The 16,516-nt window shown below is 44.4% G+C and overlaps 1 protein-coding gene across 2 annotated transcripts in view; it reads left to right on the top strand.

Annotated features, from left to right (window-relative positions):
* The window catches only part of pafah1b1a (platelet-activating factor acetylhydrolase 1b, regulatory subunit 1a), a 35,669-nt gene that overhangs the window by 6,526 nt on the left and 12,627 nt on the right, over positions 1-16,516 (top strand). For both annotated transcript variants that reach the window (XM_066696210.1, XM_066696211.1), the window contains exons 2-3: positions 4,258-4,496; positions 15,171-15,255. In XM_066696210.1, coding sequence (XP_066552307.1) covers positions 4,465-4,496; positions 15,171-15,255 — 117 coding nt within the window. In that variant the 5' untranslated portion in view covers positions 4,258-4,464. The remainder of the gene's footprint in view (positions 1-4,257; positions 4,497-15,170; positions 15,256-16,516) is intronic.

Raw genomic sequence — 16,516 nt, 5'->3', positions numbered from 1 at the left:
TATGGTGTGTGACAAGGATATTATAGTTTCAACTGTGGAAATGTACCCCCCACCCCCCAGGTACCCAATTGGGTATATTGTTGCCATTTCTTAAACCATCTTTGTGGTTTCTACTTAGCATAGTTTCAAAGGCTGGTTTGTTAATGTGGTGTCTCACCGTCCACAGTGCTGCATGTAGTGTTAATGCAGTTCCTTTTATTTAGTGCTGTGTTGAGGAAGAAATAAATATGTGAATCCTGGAAGCAGCAGTTGTTTAGGACCGTGGTCAGTAGGACCTAGATGTTCTGCATGGCTTTTAAAATATTGTGCTGATGGCTTGAGTTGGAACTGAAATTTTGAACTATAATTTAGAGGCGTAAGGACAGAAGCCAAACATCAGTGATCAAAATGTCTCTGTGCACAGATGGGGTGCCATGGTATTAGAATACACTTGTTTTATTGGACTTTGTTTCATAATGTTAGGATTTGAGTTCCTGGTATGTAACCAAAAGCCAGTGTTGTTCAGGCCAGGCTACACACCCGGTGTAATGGAGGCCGGAGAAGCAGTAGGCACTTCGTCATTTGCAGCAGCCAGCTTGGCACATCTGAATTCTTGGCACGGCCTTCATCTGCTAGCTCGCTCATAGGAGGCTGCTGTAAGATGCCATTCATTGTATTGACGCACGGCTTGACACGTCTGCAGTAGACAGTGACATTTGTTTGCCGCTCTCGTCCGTTTTAATCTGTATGTGTCGCAGCTTGTGCCGAGGAAATGGTGAACTGGGCCCTGTCAGGCGAGCACAGGTGGGTTTACCTTTGGATAGAGGTACATTATGGTTTAAATGAACGTGTAAGGCTTTGCTAGGGAGGAAAAAAAAACTGATTCCTTCCTACCACTGCCTCGGCTGAATTCCTCTGCTCTGCAACGGGTCCAGCCTGGACTGTTCCTTGTCATGGTTTTGCAGTTGAGAGCTTGGCGGGGGAAGTGGTGATGTCACTGTTCAGAGGTCGGCCAGCTTACAGAGGTTGCAGTCTCTTGAAAGTGTGTTTATCTAACGCTGATAAGCTGTATTCTGAGGGAAGGTATTAAGTCCACTTGTGATAACCGTTTGAAATTTCAGTTTTGATTTTCTTGTGCAAGTTTGTGTGTGAAAGTTGAATTGAGTTAAATCTGCCTGCCATTTGTAACAGCTTTATTTTGTGGCCTTTAATGTTATGTAAATGTATGTATGGTATTACATGTCTTGCGAGAGTAGTTGAATTCTGGGAGGAAAAAAGTGTAAATTTGTGTCTAAATTTTAATGAAAAAGTTTTGTATCTGCTAGCACAACTCCAGCACACACACACACAGTACTGCAAGCTCTTCACGTCATAAACATTTAAAATGTATATAATTAGAAAATTATTCGAATAGTGAAAACATTTGCCCATCCCTTGTATTAAACCACATTTCATTCAGAACTGATTACTGTTCTTGGAGTTTCCAGTCATAATGGAGTGAAGCATGCTGGGAGGAAAAGTGGAAAACAAAGTTCTCACCCATAGGGACACGTGGGCTCTGCTTGGTGACTTGTGCTGCTCTGCCCTGGGGATGTTGAATGTTAACATGCATGTTGTGGTGAACAGTTAGGCCCTGTACACGCCAGCAGCCTATACATGAAGCACTGGGTGAGTTTCCTTATGCAGCTGTAGGAAAATGTATTGTCAGAGTTGCACTGTATAACGCACCCTGTACCCCCCACCCCATGCAGGCCTGTCAGCTACCCGTAAGGCTGCCATGGCTCAGTTCGGTTTTGTTTACTGGGCTGGATTCGCTGATCCCACTCGTGGTGTGCTAAGGAGCTTAAAGCAGCTGTCACCCTTGATGCCTTTAAAGTGCCATGAACTGTTGATGCTTCAGACACAGTGGTCCTAATAGCCCATATTAGAATGATGATGATGCTCTGCATTGCCGTCTCTTAATTTCCCTGTCATTTTTGATCCCATTGAATAGCAGACTTGAAGGAGAGTTCATTGTCAACTCTGTGGACAGACTCTGCTTTGCAAATGTCAAATAGAACGTACAAATGCCTGGCAAAATACACTCACCTAAAGGATTATTAGGAACACCTGTTCAATTTCTCATTAATGCAATTATCTAACCAACCAATCACATGGCAGTTGCTTCAATGCATTTAGGGGTGTGGTCCTGGTCAAGACAATCTCCTGAACTCCAAACTGAATGTCTGAATGGGAAAGAAAGGTGATTTAAGCCATTTTGAGCGTGGCATGGTTGTTGGTGCCAGACGGGCCACTCTGAGTATTTCACAATCTGCTCAGTTACTGGGATTTTCACGCACAACCATTTCTAGGGTTTACAAAGAATGGTGTGAAAAGGGAAAAACATCCAGTATGCGGCAGTCCTGTGGGCCAAAATGCCTTGTTGATGCTAGAGGTCAGAGGAGAATGGGCCGACTGATTCAAGCTGATAGAAGAGCAACTTTGACTGAAATAACCACTCGTTACAACAGAGGTATGCAGCAAAGCATTTGTGAAGCCACAACACGTACAACCTTGAGGCGGATGGGCTACAACAGCAGAAGACCCCACCGGGTACCACTCATCTCCACTACAAATAGGAAAAAGAGGCTACAAAATTGGACAGTTGAAGACTGGAAAAATGTTGCCTGGTCTGATGAGTCTCGATTTCTGTTGAGACATTCAGATAGTAGAGTCAGAATTTGGCGTAAACAGAATGAGAACATGGATCCATCATGCCTTGTTACCACTGTGCAGGCTGGTGGTGGTGGTGTAATGGTGTGGGGGATGTTTTCTTGGCACACTTAAGGCTTCTTAGTGCCAATTGGGCATCATTTAAATGCCACGGCCTACCTGAGCATTGTTTGTGACCATGTCCATCCCTTTATGACCACCATGTACCCATCCTCTGATGGCTACTTCCAGCAGGATAATGCACCATGTCACAAAGGTCGAATCATTTCAAATTGGTTTCTTGAACATGACAATGAGTTCACTGTACTAAACTGGCCCCCACAGTCACCAGATCTCAACCCAATAGAGCACCTTTGGGATGTGGTGGAATGGGAGCTTCGTGCCCTGGATGTGCATCCCACAAATCTCCATCAACTGCAAGATGCTATCCTATCAATATGGGCCAACATTTCTAAAGAATGCTTTCAGCACCTTGTTGAATCAATGCCACGTAGAATTAAGGCAGTTCTGAAGGCCAAAGGGGGTCAAACACAGTATTAGTATGGTGTTCCTAATAATCCTTTAGGTGAGTGTATGTAATCATGCTATAACGCTACATTAATTGCCCCAATCCAGTATAGTAACCTCCAAGGGGGGGAGTAAACACTCTCATGGTTGATTTAACTTATTTCTGTTGTAAAGGTTGTATTTTTTTATAGTGTTATCCATAGTAAATTATAAGCTCTTTATTGTATTTTTTTTATATAACCATTACAAGCCCAGAGAAGATGCATGCAGCGAATGTTGCACTTCTTGTCTGAGGTGAAGATCACTATTGCATTGCTACAGCAGGCCAACTGAAAGAGACATGAACAGGGTGCGGTCTGTCAGCGTTCAGCTGTGCAGTGGTGATTATGGCACAGAAAATGTCATTAGAAACTTCAGTCTATTAGTTTAACCCATGTATCCCAGCAATAAAAGGTAAACGCCGAAATATTGCTGTATTGGACATTCTGACGTGAAAGCATTCAAGGTGTTGCAAAATTCGCATTCATCTCCACAGGGACCGGGAGATGAAAAGCGTCCATCTTTCACTTTGAGCTTTTCTAGAAAAACACTGACCACAACTGTGTTCTCACCTGTTACCTATTGTGCTAGAGGCAGAATGATGATGCATTATGTATTATATACTGTTTCAGATCCATGGCAGCGTGGCTTTGTGTCATGTGTGAGCGTGTGCTCATTTCAGTCCCATATGGACACACACAAACATTCCTTTTATCATCTTCTGTCCCTTCTGCTTTGATGTTGTACTCTAGGTTTTCCTTTGTTTGCTTACTAAGACTCTGTATTTGCTTTTCCATAAGCGAAGGTTCCTCCCCAGTGGGAACTGTAACAGTGATAGAGCCGCCAGCTGCAGGTGACCATGACAGCTGTGTTGGATGCTGCATGTATAGCAGGGGGTGGGGGAGGTACATACCGAAGAGTCGCACCTTCGGATATGTTGGAATGCTGGTGAGATCTCCTGCTGTTTTAATTATTTTCAAGCGTCATTCCTAATGAGCATTTTCCATTTTTCTCTTCCAGATGAAATGAACATCCATTGTTGAATGTCTGCAAGCTGTCTACGAATCTCGAACCCGGACGTCGGTTTCTGGAGAAGTGTTTTGCGTGTGCCTCTTGCCCCCGAGTGGTGGTGGCCCTCCCTGTGAGCCGCAGCCTGCGTCGCATTCCTGATCTCCTGCGAGGGGGGCTGCAGCTGCTGCAGAGCCTTCACTTCACGTTGCAGACGACATGGTGCTGTCACAGAGACAACGGGACGAGCTGTGAGTCACCTTTTACCTCCTCCTCCCGTGCTGTACTTTTCACCCTGTCGTCCCAGTGTCTTTTCAAGCAGACGCTCCCCATGCGTTGTGGCCCCGGTGTGAGAGATCAGGTCCCTGTATTGCTGGAAGTTGGTGTCGACTCTCACAGCTGTGGTTGTTTGTAAACTCTGCGCATCTCAGATTGCCAGATGCCTTGTGTGTGGTTCTCTGATGCCGCATCCACTATTCACCTCGTCTTAGGAGCTCCAGTATAGTTGATACTCTGCACATTTGTGAGTTGGCAAACTTCATGTTTACTCTGGCTCCAGTCTTACTCCAGAGGTCCCCCCCCCATTCCTGGTGTCTGATTGAACAGGACCAAGCAGGAAGGGGAATTCACTTTCATTAAGAATTGACTCCATCTAACAACAGAATAGTCAAGATAACATACTTGCTTCTTATTTTGTGCATCTTATCTGAAACATTGTAATAGGCACCAATTCCTAATAAGTGTCTGAATCCCACGGTAATAACATGTCTCTTGATCACATGACTAAGCCCCGACCCCAAACCCAGTCTGTCACCCAATACCTGACCCTCACCTGGTTATACCTGTGATTCACAGCACAACACCATTGAAGTGCCTGAGGTATGTTATTCCTGTGTTTCACACGGGAATTAAGAGTTGAGGGCCATGGCTGTAAAGCGTGTCTCTCTCACCAGATTAACTGCTTAATAAAATCTGAATGTTATTCCCTTGTATTTATGGGGTATAACAAATAGAAGGAAAAACTGCAGTTTATTTTGTAGAGTTCCTTTCAGAGAACATGCATAATAACCTCTAAGGGAAGACCTATCTCACCCAAGCTGAGGCTGAAGAGTATCCATTCCCAGTGTTGTCTGTCAGTTTGAATGAGTAAACCTTGAAATCATTCCTCTTTTCAATACCCGTACACAGCCTTGAAATGGGTACAATCTCACTTTGGCAGCCAGGCAAAGACCCGTCAGTTACAGTAATTAAACTCCCTTTATTACAAGAGTGTGAGAGGCTTATTCATGGTTATTGAATTTGAAAATGTGACATCAGTAGCCATTCATCAGGGAAGAGTGCAGAGGTGAGATCTTCCTGTCTCAGTAACTGGGACACTGGTGTCCTTTGGGGATTGTTCGGGTCCATGCCACGTCAAGTGGTTGCAGATTGTGAATTATGCACAGTTTTTAAAACCTGCTCTGTAGTCGGGTTTATTATGCAAAGCCTATAAAAGGTGATAACCGTGCATGTGCCCTTTGGCATTGTGCTTATTGCCCTTAGTGTATCATATCTTCAGACATTAGTGGACTTTGCAGCAGTAGACTGGTTATTTTATTAACACATGTTGGGATAAGACCATTGTGTGAGAGCAAAGTCAAAGCGCTCTTTTGAGCCAAACACGTGTCCTCTTTTATTGTAAATGAAAATTGAAAGTGAAGGCATATTGTTCATATCGTAAATTCTGCCCCTCCAAACATCATTTGGGAGAAGGTGGTGTTTGTCTAATGTCCCAAAGGTTTTACAGACCCACACAAATTTAAAATAACAGGAGTTTGGGGATTTGTTGTGTTCGTTGTTAGGCTTTATTCCAGTCCGTTTCTGAGGGAGATGTTTGCTTTTGTTTCTTTGCCTTACGGTGCTACATAGAGTAAGTATTTACTACCAGTGTTTGACAGGACTGCTTGTGACAGAAGAAAAGAAAATTGCATCCTTCTAATCGCCTGGCCGGCCCTTTACAATCCTGTGTGCTTCAATGAGCAAATTACATCAAGAGTTTATAAAGCGCCCCATTTCATGTCCTGGGCATAACCACTGCCGTTTTTAGAAAACGCTCACTTTTAGAAAAATGCTTGCATTGATTTGTGAAACGGGGAAAAGCAACTGTCGTCTTTGGGTAATGCAGAAATAATCGATTGACGAGTGAAGATGCAAGAGCAGGCGAGAGTCCCCCAGGGCTTTGCCCCTCGTGCATTGATCGCTCAATAACCAGCGTGTCCCCTTTATGGCTGTTCACCAGCAAAGGTAACCTAACCTCTTTGTGGTGAAATGGGAAACCATTCTGGTATATTGGAGGTTATGCCTCTGCATGTTTTGAATATTTCCTAGTTTCTGTGGGAATTGAGACCACCATCCTGGACAGAACACCTCATCAGCTGCTCCATTGATTGGAGGACTGGTGCAATACTGTCATCCCCTAAGAAGTCTGTAAACAGCATCCTTAGTGCTTTGCACAAAGTAATTAACCCCTAATATGTCTCAATGGGTGAGGATCAGGCTTTAAACAGGCTTGTCAGATACATGGTGCGGTGTTTGAAGGAAGCTTTGAACCGGAGCCTTTTGCTTAGACCCCTAATCCTTTAAGGCATAAGGTGGGACACCGCAGGAGGTAGATTTGTTTAATTAACATGGATTTAATCAAGTCATTGAATTCAAAATATAGATCTCCATGTTAATTACTTGCTTTGATTTGCATTTTATATAAATAGCCCCAGAGATATCCTATAATGGTATAGATTTTTGGTTAGTAACTACTTTTGTTAAGGGGAAGGGTTAAATTACAACATGAATTCTGTATTTTTAGAAATTAACTAGTAGATTTTAAAGGCTGCTTTACTAATACTAGTGTTTAGGGTTTTAAGTTATGTGCATTATGAGCTTTTGGTGTGATGTAATGAAGACATAAGTAAGATGCACAGAAAATGACTATTTGCTGGTGCAGGATCGCTCTGTGCCATCACAGAGGCTTGGCCTCACCTTGGGCTGGTGCCATCCCTGGCAGTGTTTATTCTGTCACTTCTTTTCTCCAGAAGAAAGGGGGGATAATTAGCAACCAAACTGCCACCGTTAGTGTGAAATACAAAGTTATGGACTCAGTCGGGAAATCATGGGAAACCTCCCTAACCGCCCTCGTTCTCTCTGACTTCTGTCGAATGCTGGGTTTTCAGCCTCTCGAGTTTCCATACGAAGCATGGCTGTGGTTGAGGCGCCTCGGCAGCAGTGAAGCATCTGTTCTGTGAGGTCATTTGCACTAGTTTTAGTTCTGGGTTAAGGCTGCTTTTGATGTTAAACCGCCAAAATGCTGCTGACATTGACTTCTGTGGGCTTTTCACTGTGCAGCTTCAACATCTGGTGAGTTGGGCCATCCTGGTGGGAGACCCAAGTATCGATCTTGACTCATTACCGTTAAAACAAGGGCTTTAGGATTACAGATTGTTAGAGAGAGGTTGGTGATGGCAACCAGCTGATCTCTGCTTTAAAAAGGGTCTTTATTTTTACCCTGCTTGTCTTATGGTCACTGTAGTTGTGGTTTTGTGTTGCATAGTCCCTGCTACCAGTATTCTCTCCAATACAGACATTAATATCTACAGACAGGTTCAGAGAGATGATTCTGCTACTTGAACCCCCCCATCATAATAAGCTTCCAGTGTACAAGCTATTGGTTAGCATATGTAAGGGGGGCAGTTTTTTTTCTAGCTGTAACCCTGCATTGATTACCAATGCGGTCTTTGTCAGTTCCATTGTGTTGATGCATAAAGCGATAGTATATTTAATGGGAAATGGACATGCTGTCAGGAATCTTTTTTTTTTTTTTTTTTTTTTTTTTGCCTTCTGCTGCAAGTCAAAAGGCGCTGTTTATTTCATACTGTGAAAGCTTGAGCAGTGTGCTTGTTCCCAGGAGGCGTGCTCTGGAATTGTCTAGCATTTAGGGTTTGAAGACCATATAATCTCCAGCGCAACGTTTACAATTTCTGTGCAGGTTTCTCGGAGGATTGTCAGCATTCATTTTGCAATACCAATGCATCATTTTATAATGTGTGTAACACTTCCAGAGTTCAGTTTTGCTTCTCCTTGAACCTTGGAGAGATGAACAAAGCATTACTTCTGATCTTACCCAAGTTAAAAAGTATGTAAACAAAACAGAACGACACATTTTAGTACTTTGTTATTGAATGCTTCCTTTAACAAGGGATGCTGTTTGAACCTAAAACAACAGTAGGTTATAAGATGAGTCTGTGGTCATAGGCTGTATAGTAAGTTTTCAGGACCGCTAAATGCTTGATCTCCCATGCCAACATAGACGAGATGCTGCAGAGGCTGTGAAATTGAAAGCTGATTTTCTGAGCAGCTTCGTTCATGGGTGACACTGGAATGTTTTGCTTGGAATATCCAAAACATCATGTGCCTCCTGGTGCCTCCATTGAGTGTGTGTTGACTATTTCCAGCGTTAAGGAGCTTTAGCTGGTGTTAGCACTGCCCGACTCGCGTTTCAACGACAGCGACATGCCTGCCTTTTGTCTGGCAAGATTTTAAACAGGTTCATGTGAAAATCCTTATGACAAAAGCAGGATTACAACACGCGTGTGCCTCGGGGAGTGGTTTGGTGCTAAACAGTTTCTCGGATGTTGACATAGTAGCTCTGATCTCGTGTAGAAAGGAAGCCCTGTGTCTGACGTGAAGAGGGACCATCCTCACACGATTGCGTTCTCCCGAGTGCAGGTGGAATCTGTGGTAGGACTGGGAGTTTAAGCACCCATTTACCCTTGGAAGGCTAGATAACTTATTTACATTTGTAGACCAGTCCATGAAAACCCCAAATATTTCTAGTTTGTATACCAACAGCTACCCTTTTTCATTACACCTCTGGCTCCATATGTGCTACAAGATAAACCCTGTTTGAATGTGCAGTACATTGAGATGTAGTAAAGGTGTGCATTGTAGTGGCTGGAGTTTTAAGGCCTTGTTTTCTGATTGATGCTGTTTATAACTCTCCTCAATGGACAGGATGTCAACCTTTTTAAAAAAAAAAAAAAAAAAAAACAGAAAAAGCTTCCTAATAGAAAAGAGGGAAGTGGACCCAGAGAGAGGGAGGAAGTTTTTGGAGACGGTGATTAATCTAACCCTGCCTCTCCTTTCTGGTTTCTAGTATTTTTTACTGTTAATGTTTTAGCTTTGATCCCCTGCATGAATTTTCCTTTTAATGCCTCGGCAAAACTCAATTCTTGCATTTTCATTGTAAATTTATTTAAAATAAGTTGCACTTCTGTCGAACAGTTCACTTGAAGACTCGGAAGCTTGATTTCTGACGAACAGTCATTATGGACCTGCAGGTGGTAAATATCTGCTCGAGAGCTGCTGAAATATTTTCCCCTGCATGTCTTGTCAGTCTGGTACTTTGGAAGCATGGTGCCCGTTGCGTTGAGAGTGCAGTGTGGCTGTGAGCAAGCAGCGGGTGGCTCTGAGCGCTGTGGATCCAGTCTAATGCTCGTCTGGATGAGGTGGCGAGAGCCTTCTGTTCCTGTGAGCTGATGGAGCTGACTCCTCAGCACTAGGACCCTGCTTCTGTCTGTCTGGAGGAGTCAGGCTTCCAGTTTCTTTGCAATTCGTTTCCACTCCCGAGTGTGTTTTAAACAATGTCAGATTTAGTTTTTGTGATGTCTGCCTTTGAGTTTCAAATAAAGGTGGTGTTTTATTCTTCCACCAATGTGTTAATTTTTTAGTTAGGTGCTATTGAATAAAGAGTTTTTATATAGAGATAAATACTTGATTATCTATAGGGGTTTGTTAAAATGTACAAAGCATGGATTTGTCATGGTCGTCTGTGGGCCGTGACTCTCCATGCTTATGAAACGGTCATAGTGTGTGGGTGCAGCAGTGCAAGTGGAGTGGGAGTGTGAGGGTGTGGTGTTGGCAGTGTACCTTGGGGCTGGGTGGCCTGTCACACCGACTGAGCCCTGCCCCATGCAGCTGCCACGCCCTGCTCACCCAGCCTGGCACTGGGAATGTCCACACACCGGTAGTGGAAAATTCAGAAAAAGCAATTGGTGTTTTTGTCCTACTGTATGCGTTGTGTAACGGTGTCCTATTCGGTTTACAAGCTGTGCTGAAGTGATAAGTCTGACCCACTTCCTGGAGGGAATGGAACAGATTTGAGGAAAAGTAGTGGGCCTCGTCTGGTAAAGCACTTTGTTGCCAAGAAGAGGTCAGCTGAATATAGAATATAAAACGGTAATCTTTAATTTTCCATGCAAGCACTAGGCAGTCCATTTCATATCCAGAAGAGCAGTGACAGTGGTCCGCTCGTGTCCGATTCAATCGACTCTGCACAAAAGGAAGCCCCAGCAATAAGTCTTTGGCTTTTCCTGTCTGGGCTGCTTTAGGGGTGTGGCTTTCCGCAGAGTGCACAAAAGCTCCTTAAGGTCACTCTCTAAGTATCTGTGTTGACAGCTGGCACAAAAAATGTCTCCTGCTGTGTGAATGTCCATGTCCAAGAGCATGTGCATGGAAGAGGCATTACAGAAAGCCAGAGCACCGATTCTCACACGTCTTCTAGGGTTAATTTCATGTCAATTACAGTGTGGCTGCTAAAGATGCATATTGATGTTATTTATAAAAATTCTAAGCACTTGTGCTCGTTTTTGCTACACCGTTTTTGCTCACTTAGGTGTTTCTCCTTCCTGCAGAGAAGACAGACTTTCTCCTGCTGTTCGGGATAAATCCCACTCAACTTCGCATTCTAATCTCATCCCACATGGAAGTCAATTTTATTTTTCAATTTGCTCATGTGCCGTCTCACGGGCAGTGGCCAGCCTGCCTCTGAAGATAGATCCCAGGTTCTGACATTAAGTTTTAAGGGGTAGTCTGCATGTAAATGTGTGATAGCACTTTTAAAACCCAGCATTTTATAGGAGGATGAAATGAAGGACATGTAGCACACCAAGAGTGGTAAATCTAACTTGCAGTGCACACTTTTGCTGCAGGTAACTACCCTGACAGCATTTAATAGAGTAGTTCAATACAGAGTCACTTTAAAAAAACGGGGGAAAATTGGTGGGAAAAAAAACGTAATTTTGCTTCACACACATGATTCGGGTCTCCAAGGGCATGATCACTGGGGTCTGGGGGGAAGAAGGATGCAGTGTGTTGTCTGCGGTTTCACAGGGCAACTTGTGGTCTGGGGTTTGTTTACCCCTTGTAATGGATGTTTCTGGAAGATTATTTAATATTGAGTTTGACTTTGCTTTCTGTGGCATTCTTTAAGTTGCCTCCAGTGAGCTTGAGAAATTATTTGCCTCGCTGAGAGCCGACTGCCTGCTCGCGCGTCTGCATTTCCACCACTGTGTTCTCTGCTCAGAACAGCTGGCCTTGTTTTACGTTCACACGGGTACAGCACAGGCACGTCCGAAATTTCACCATGGGACAGGGAAGAAAGGTCTCTGAATGAGGAACTCTAGAATGGGGCAGGAAAGAAACTGCAGCCTTTTGCTCAATGTAAATCAGATTTTAATAATCCCTGGCTCAAGTAAACGTGCAGGAGTTGATCGCTGCCAAAGCTCTGGCATTTCTTGGTGATGGGAAAAATCACTGGTGTTGGTTCAAGATCATTGGCCTCTTATTCCAACCTGTAATTTATACAGCACAAGAAGAAACCTAACCATGTTGTTCGGTGATGTCATATTCTAAATTTACCACAGCAGCCAGTTCATGCAGTATTTATTCCATTGCAATAGAAAGTGGCGTGTTCTTCTGCTTCTGTCTACAGGAAGAAGCATAGAGGAGAGAGAGGGGAAATCACTCACACATGTGCAGTCCTGGCAGTGATCTGATGATTCGGTGATCTGATAAACACCTTATTTCGTTCTAAACCCCCCATTCACACACACACAAAGGCACACGAGATGTCAAGGGTCCCTGAGACACCCTAAGGAAGTGCGGATCCTAGAGGTGTTGTGCCTGGCCGGTGCCAGTGGCTAATGAGACGCAGGCCGGGCAGACGGAGCAGCGGTAGACAGCGCAGGGGCTGGGGCGAGCGTCACGCTCCTCGGGGAGATGGGCCGATGAGGTAATGCTGCTTTCCTGCAGTTCTCTGAGCGCCGGCGCCGCCGCCCAGATCAGATTCATTGTTCACTGTGCAGCGCCTGGTGTGGCTTCTGAGCTGCTCAACACGGCGAGCTGCAGCCTGTTACTGAACTCACTGCACAGTTATGCGTTTATTCATTCATTGTTTCTGTTATTTGGAAAGTTCTGGATATTTGTCAAAAAAAAACTTGGAAAATTATAGAAAGCCTGGCTGAAAGTGGTACTTGGTTTAAAAGCCTGTATTCCTGAATCTTCTTTCAGTTTTTATGTATTGGTTTTGTTTCTTTGTCTAGTTTTGAGGTAGGCTGTCTATCGAGGTGTGCCATCTATCGTCTTGTTAAAATGGCCGTCTTTACCCTGTCATGAGCCACCAGACAGACACTATGAATAATTCACCTCCCACTTCAGAATGCTACGAGTGTCGTTTGTAGTGCATTGGAGTTGTGTATAAATGAACCAACACAATGTGGTCCTGATGAAAACAATCCTCATATACATGTCAAAATGGCTAGTCTGTGTCAAATGTTTTATGGTTTTGTATGTGTATTGAGTGGAACCTTAAAAAGGTCCTGAATCCAAAAGCCTGTTGTCTTGGCATGTGCTTTTTCTCCGGCGTGTTTTTCACATGTGAATGGAGCTGGCTTCTCTGTGTTTCTGTGGCAGATTGTAGAGCAGGCTTTCATTTCGACAGTTTTACGCAGCTGCCCGATAACTGTACAGGAGTTTGTGGGATTATACTTTGAAATTGTCGTTCTGTGAGTTGATTATTAAGAGGGAATTGTGCTCTGTTGTGCCAGACTGCTGTGTGCATCTGGGTATTGTGGAGGAGAGCACTGTAGTAGGGAGGTGTAGGATGTTGGAAGGAGAATTTTTTTCCTCAAGCTCGGCTCCGTCCTTGGCACATCTGCCCACTCATGTTCCTTCGAGAGGTTTGTCGCTTGTCTAGGTGTGGGCTGGTGTCCATGGAAACTGGAGTGTGCTTACATTTCACTTACATTTTTTTTTTATCTAATATGCTGGGTTTTTGTTTTGTTTAGAAATGGCTGAGCTTGGGCCAGGGTGACTGTGGGTTTGGTGGTGCAGTACATCTTGGAAGTAGAAATTATATGATCCGTTTGCATAGGGACTGTAAATATAACTGTACTATTAGGCAGTTTAATTTTTTCATTTATTAATTATACATCAGAGCTGGGTTATATATTACTGGATTTAAAATATATTTTGTGGACTATAGCAGCCCCGTTAAGATCGTGCAGAAGTGTGAAATTAGAGGCTGAATGCGTGAGCAGATGGGGAGTCATCCTAGAGGTTGTTGAAGCAGTTCAGAGACCGGACAGTATGGGGTCGGTCTGGATGGCGTTTCATGTGCTCATTATGTACAGCAGGCGCCTCGCTAGTGGCCAGGAGAATCACGCTGGGGTCCAGATCCTGTAATCCAAATGAGGGCTCGGTGCCAAGAAAGAAGACTGCTCTTTCATATTTCTCTAATTGTGGGATTAAGGTCCTTCAGAGAAGAATCTCTATAGAGAACAGTCAGTCAGAGGTGTGTGGTCAACTTGTGCTGTGCGGTGGTGTCGTGTGTTTGAGAGGTAGGGTTGTGGTGTCAGCAGGGACGGGCCCTTTCTGTGTTGTCATAACATGATTCACTTTGGGTTTCCACTTGTTACTTAAATTGCTTGTAAACCAGTTTGATTACAAATGACAATGTAGCTAAATCCAATTGTAGTTGTTGGCCAGTGTTTCTTTGGAATAATTTAATTTCTTGCCTCTTCCCAATGTTCATATGCTGTGCAGAGTCTAAAATTTTTTGTTTTTGTGCGGTTGTATTCCTCACAGCGGGACAGTTTTATTTTACTACTTTCTTGCCCAGTTTCAATAAAACGCACACATGCACCAGCCCCATCCCCACCCCCACCCCTCCAGTCACATGAGTGGTCACCTCCAGCTGACCTTCAGCTCTAATCTGGCCAGTTCAGTTCTTTTCTCAATGGGCAGGAATGATGCTGATCGGGGGTTTGGCAGCATGTCCACGTTTATGGCCACTCCAGGCTCCACTACGCTGCTTAGTTGTCACTGCACCATTTGTCTGAATGGCTGAAATAATGCTATACAGCTGTGCAGTTTTAACATGGGGTGGGGGGTGAATCATCTCATATCTTAAAAGACAATGAGGGTCCCTTCAATGCCAGAGCTTCCACTTTACTCTTCACAATAAAATCTATATCCGGGTATTCTTTTCCTTGTTGTTGTTTGTTCTTGGGTTGCAGAAGGAAGCAGTTTTTGTTGTTGCTTTGTTTGTTGTCTCGATCTGGGGCTGAGGGTGTGGCTTCCTGAGTAGATGCTCAAGGAAAATGCCTTTCCGACAACCCTACAGTGAGGTCTCTGTGCTAATAGGAGCTCCTGTGCTGTCAGGGGAATTGAGCCGTGGCACAATGGATGGGAAGGTCAGACAACATCAACAATGGCCAACTGGTGACAGAGCTCTGGACGGCCTCTCTGACAGCCCAGTCACTCCAGCTTTCAATCAGTGAAGCCTAATTTCTACCAGGAATATGCAATGCCTGGTTGCCTGGGGGATTGGCAGCTGTTGATTGTCCAAATAGCTGTAATTTTGTGGAAAATTATTTCTCAATTGTCTTTTTAAGCTTACAACCTTTATGCATTAATTTAAAATAATCTTACAGCAATTGGTGTGGATCTGCTGCTGTGTCTGTGGAGTCATATGAACGACATGCTTTCCTCTCATATCAACGTGTAATCAGGCTGTGATGGAAGGTTGTCAATACATTTGACCTTTTGTCTTTCAGAAATCGAGCAATCGCCGATTACCTTCGATCCAATGGCTATGAAGAAGCGTATTCAGTTTTCAAGAAGGAGGCAGAATTAGACATGGTGAGTTTTTTACTCCTGTTTCCGTAAAACCGTTATAATTAACACCGTTGTAATTAACAATTATGTACTTGGTTGGTTTGTTTTTGTTCCCTCAATGCGTGAACTCGGCATCACCCTGGTGTGTAGGAAGTCTCTACATGATTAAATTGACATGGAGTCCTGCAGTGGATGCATCGAAAGAGAAGCCCAGAGACTCCTAGTTTGGATTCAGACTTATTTTCTTTGCACGCAGGCTAGTGCCTTGCCTCGCTAATAACTTATTAATGTGGCCAGACTGCTGTGACAGATACGGCGGGATCCAGACACGAGGGCGGAAGAAGTGCGAGACGAAGAACCAGTTGTCACAGAGCTGCTGGCCCGTCTTAACTGGGGTCTTGTCTGCTTTCATGGTTTCATTATTTTAGCTTTTTCGTTTTTTCCTCCCTTTGTTTAAGTTCTGGCTGATCAAACCTGCGGCAGGGGGTGCCTGTTGAATTGCCCAGTCTGTTTGTTCAATCACAGTGCCAGGCGATGGCTGTATATCTTAATACATATTTAATAGAAGACCTTTCTATTAAGGACTGGAATGTGAGATTAAACCCCTTGCTTCTGCTGTCAGACGTGCAGCACCAACACATTTTAATGTTGGCTAGACTGGTTGTCTTCTGCTCTCTGACACCACGAAGACCCAGTGTGATTAAAGCAGCTTTGTGTTCACCTTGACGGCGACGTGTGCCGTGCCAGCTCTCGCCTCGCTGGGCTGTTGGGCGGATCGTGAGGGGAAGCTGGCAGGTCTGCGGGTGGCGTATGGACAGCCGAGCTCACTGCGGCAGATGGCAGAGCAGACCCGGTCCGGTCTTCCCCACAGTCCATTCAGAGGTGTCTTTACATGACCCCTCTCGGCTCCAGTGATGGTCCCCTTTGTTGGGCAGAGATTATTTTGTATAGTTAGGGGTTTTTGCACACACCTGGATGGTGGACTGGGATCGTCTGTCAGATGTACAGCTCTTGGGCAGGTGCGATCTTTCTCAGTCTGTGACGTTCATGCTGCCTGCAGAAGCTCATCGTGCTACGGTGGTGTTGGTGTGGGGGTAGGGTTGAACTGGTCTGCAGTGTTAAAATTGAAGCCCCTGTCTTCAAACCTCGCTCCGATTTTAATGGTTTGAATTCAGGCCCGGGGCTGAAGATGTTATCAGTGTTTTGAACTGATCTGCGGCCGTGCCTGCTCACTCCCCGAAGATGTTCGGAGAAAGAAGGGTCTTATGGAATGCATCATGTGGTG

This window comes from Amia ocellicauda, chromosome 22 (genome assembly GCF_036373705.1).
Source record: "Amia ocellicauda isolate fAmiCal2 chromosome 22, fAmiCal2.hap1, whole genome shotgun sequence".
Taxonomy (NCBI): domain Eukaryota; kingdom Metazoa; phylum Chordata; class Actinopteri; order Amiiformes; family Amiidae; genus Amia; species Amia ocellicauda.
This window is presented reverse-complemented; position numbering and strand designations above follow the sequence as displayed.